The following is a 2,512-nucleotide window of genomic DNA, read 5'->3' on the forward strand; positions in this document are numbered from 1 at the left end:
CATGACTTTGGATTGTAAAGGAAAAGAGAGACAGAGGGTGGGGTCGGAGGGGGGGGCGCGGGTATAGGGGCTAGATAAGCTGTGTGACTAAGACATTCGGTGAGAACACTGCTCGAGCTAGGCAGCTTCTCGTCTGTCTGGCGATACAGTTGGAAAGAGTTGAACTCTGCTTCCCACAACTCCCTAACTCTTCCTGCAAGAAGCCAGAGCCTCCGCTCCCTGGCACTATGGTTCTTTACAGCCTTCTGTCCATCATCTGTCTTCTCACTGTGTCTCTCAACCTACTGGTCATCATCTCCATCTCACACTTCAGGCACATATACTTCGCAGTTTATGATAAACATGTTGCTACATTGTCTTTATATTTGCAGGAAGAAGTGGTTTCCGGAGATCATTACATACTGGCATCTTGTGTATATTGATTTTTTTGTGTTATTTGATCATTACTGCTTTTTGCTTGACTGTTAATGATCACATATGCTGATTGTGTTCACAATGTTGATATTCTCTCACTGCAGACATCTCCACACCCCCACCAACATCCTCCTCCTCTCTCTGGCTGCCTCAGATTTTCTTGTTGGCCTCTTGGTGCAGCCCATTGAAATCCTCCTGAAAGAGACCTGCTGGATGCTGGGTGACCTCATGTGTTCCCTGTATTATATTCTATCTTTCATAATAATCTCTGCCTCCGTGGGAAATATGGTGCTGATATCTGTCGACCGCTATGTGGCTATTTGTTATCCATTGCATTACTCCCGCAAAGTCACGGAAAAAGCTGTGACAATATGTGTTTTCCTCTGTTGGATTAATTCTTTTTTCTATGCCATTATTCCTTTATTTGATAACCTGAAGCACCCGGGCAGGTATAAATCCTGCTATGGTGAATGTGTGGTCAAGATTTCAGTAATTATTGATTTTGCTGTCAACTTTATTATTCCCATTACTATCATTATTGTTCTGAATATGAGAGTATTTCTGGTGTCTGTGTCTCAGGCTCGAGCCATGAGGTCTCATATTGCAGCTGTTACACTCCAGGGTACTGTTACAGTAACCGCTAATAAATCAGAGAGAAAAGCAGCCAGGACTCTTGGAGTTCTTATACTTGTTTTTCTCATCTCTTACTCTCCAGTTTACTGCATCACTCTCGCACGCTACACTACCGCCACCGTTTCTTCAAATGATGTCATCTTAGTTTTTGTGATGTATTTTAACTCCTGTCTAAACCCCATCATCTATGCCATTTTCTACCCCTGGTTTAAAAAAACTACTAGAATCATTTTTTCATTTCAGATTCTGCAGCCTGGCTCCCGAGATGCCAACATACTGTAGAGAGAGACTGTGAAATGAGTGAAAAGGCTGCTGTCCTTATGTTGTGTGTGTATATATTAATCCATACAGGTATCTATACATGAATCTATATTCTACATTATGTGAAACACAGAAGGACACCGGGTAGCATAGACCGGGATCAGACGGCACCCTTAAGAACATCATCTATTTTCTTTTAGAATATATATAATTTGAATGAATCTGTATAAGGAGGGGATCTTTCCTCATAAGTTATTTTGATGTGTACATACTTGATGTTTATGCACAACATAAGTTATTTTTTGTTCCGACTAATGGATCACCCTCCATATAATTCTCATATTAAAAGTAAAAATAACACAAGTACTTTAAGCCTTTTATTCTAAAGATCTTATAATACGTCGTGGAACTAGCTACATTTTTTGTTTATTACACTTTTCATATTTTTGCAATGTCAAGAATGCGTACAGTCTCAGTGAGGAAGAACCAAGAACAAAAAGTCAACGCGCTTTCTTTATACAGAATGAGCAAAGGTGGGGGCCGATGGCCAATGTTACAGACATGTTGGTCTCAGACTGAGAGGAACAACAATGAAAAACAAGCGGCCTGACAGCCTTTGGCGGTGGAACATTGTCATACAACACAGTTAGTAATCTTAGGAGCAGGCTAGAGTTCAGAGCAAATTTACTTATGCATGAATACGATATATTGAGTAGAAATATATACTACGTAAAAAATGACCATTACACATGCCATGTGATCCCTCACTGCAGCTGAATGTAAGAGTAATCAATGCTGACATGACAATAATCACTTTCAGTAAAACCTGCAGTCTGACACAGACTGTAAGATAAACTGAAACTCAAATGCAAACAAGAGACATAGTAAAAAAACAAGATCAAAACAAGTATTATAAGTAAGTAAATAAGTAATAAAACAGTAACGAATATTAACTAAGAAAAAAGTTTGTTTTTTAAATCCACAATAACTAAAAATAAATATATATATATATATACAGACAGAATAATTTTATTACACGGCGTATTTATATTGCACAGATTTGCACCAAACTTTATTTCTATATTGTTCTCCCACCTCCAGCTGCAGCCTATGCAGTTTTAATAGATACAGTTGCGCAAATGTTTGCCATGGGTCCCGAATTAAAGTAGGACACACTGTCTTGGAGGTAGGGATGCTCCGTCAG

General features: G+C 39.1%; 1 protein-coding gene across 1 annotated transcript; it reads left to right on the plus strand.

Annotated features, from left to right (window-relative positions):
• Positions 1-227: 227 nt before the first annotated feature.
• On the plus strand, positions 228-1,329 carry LOC137890081 (trace amine-associated receptor 1-like). The gene is made up of 2 exons (XM_068734177.1): positions 228-313; positions 519-1,329. The coding sequence occupies exons 1-2, from the start codon at positions 228-230 to the stop codon at positions 1,327-1,329; spliced, it is 897 nt and encodes a 298-aa protein (XP_068590278.1).
• Positions 1,330-2,512: the final 1,183 nt, after the last annotated feature.

This window comes from Cebidichthys violaceus, unplaced genomic scaffold (genome assembly GCF_023349555.1).
Source record: "Cebidichthys violaceus isolate CVI_PGR_0920_01 unplaced genomic scaffold, fCebVio1.0.p SCAF_61, whole genome shotgun sequence".
NCBI classification, from domain to species: domain Eukaryota; kingdom Metazoa; phylum Chordata; class Actinopteri; order Perciformes; family Stichaeidae; genus Cebidichthys; species Cebidichthys violaceus.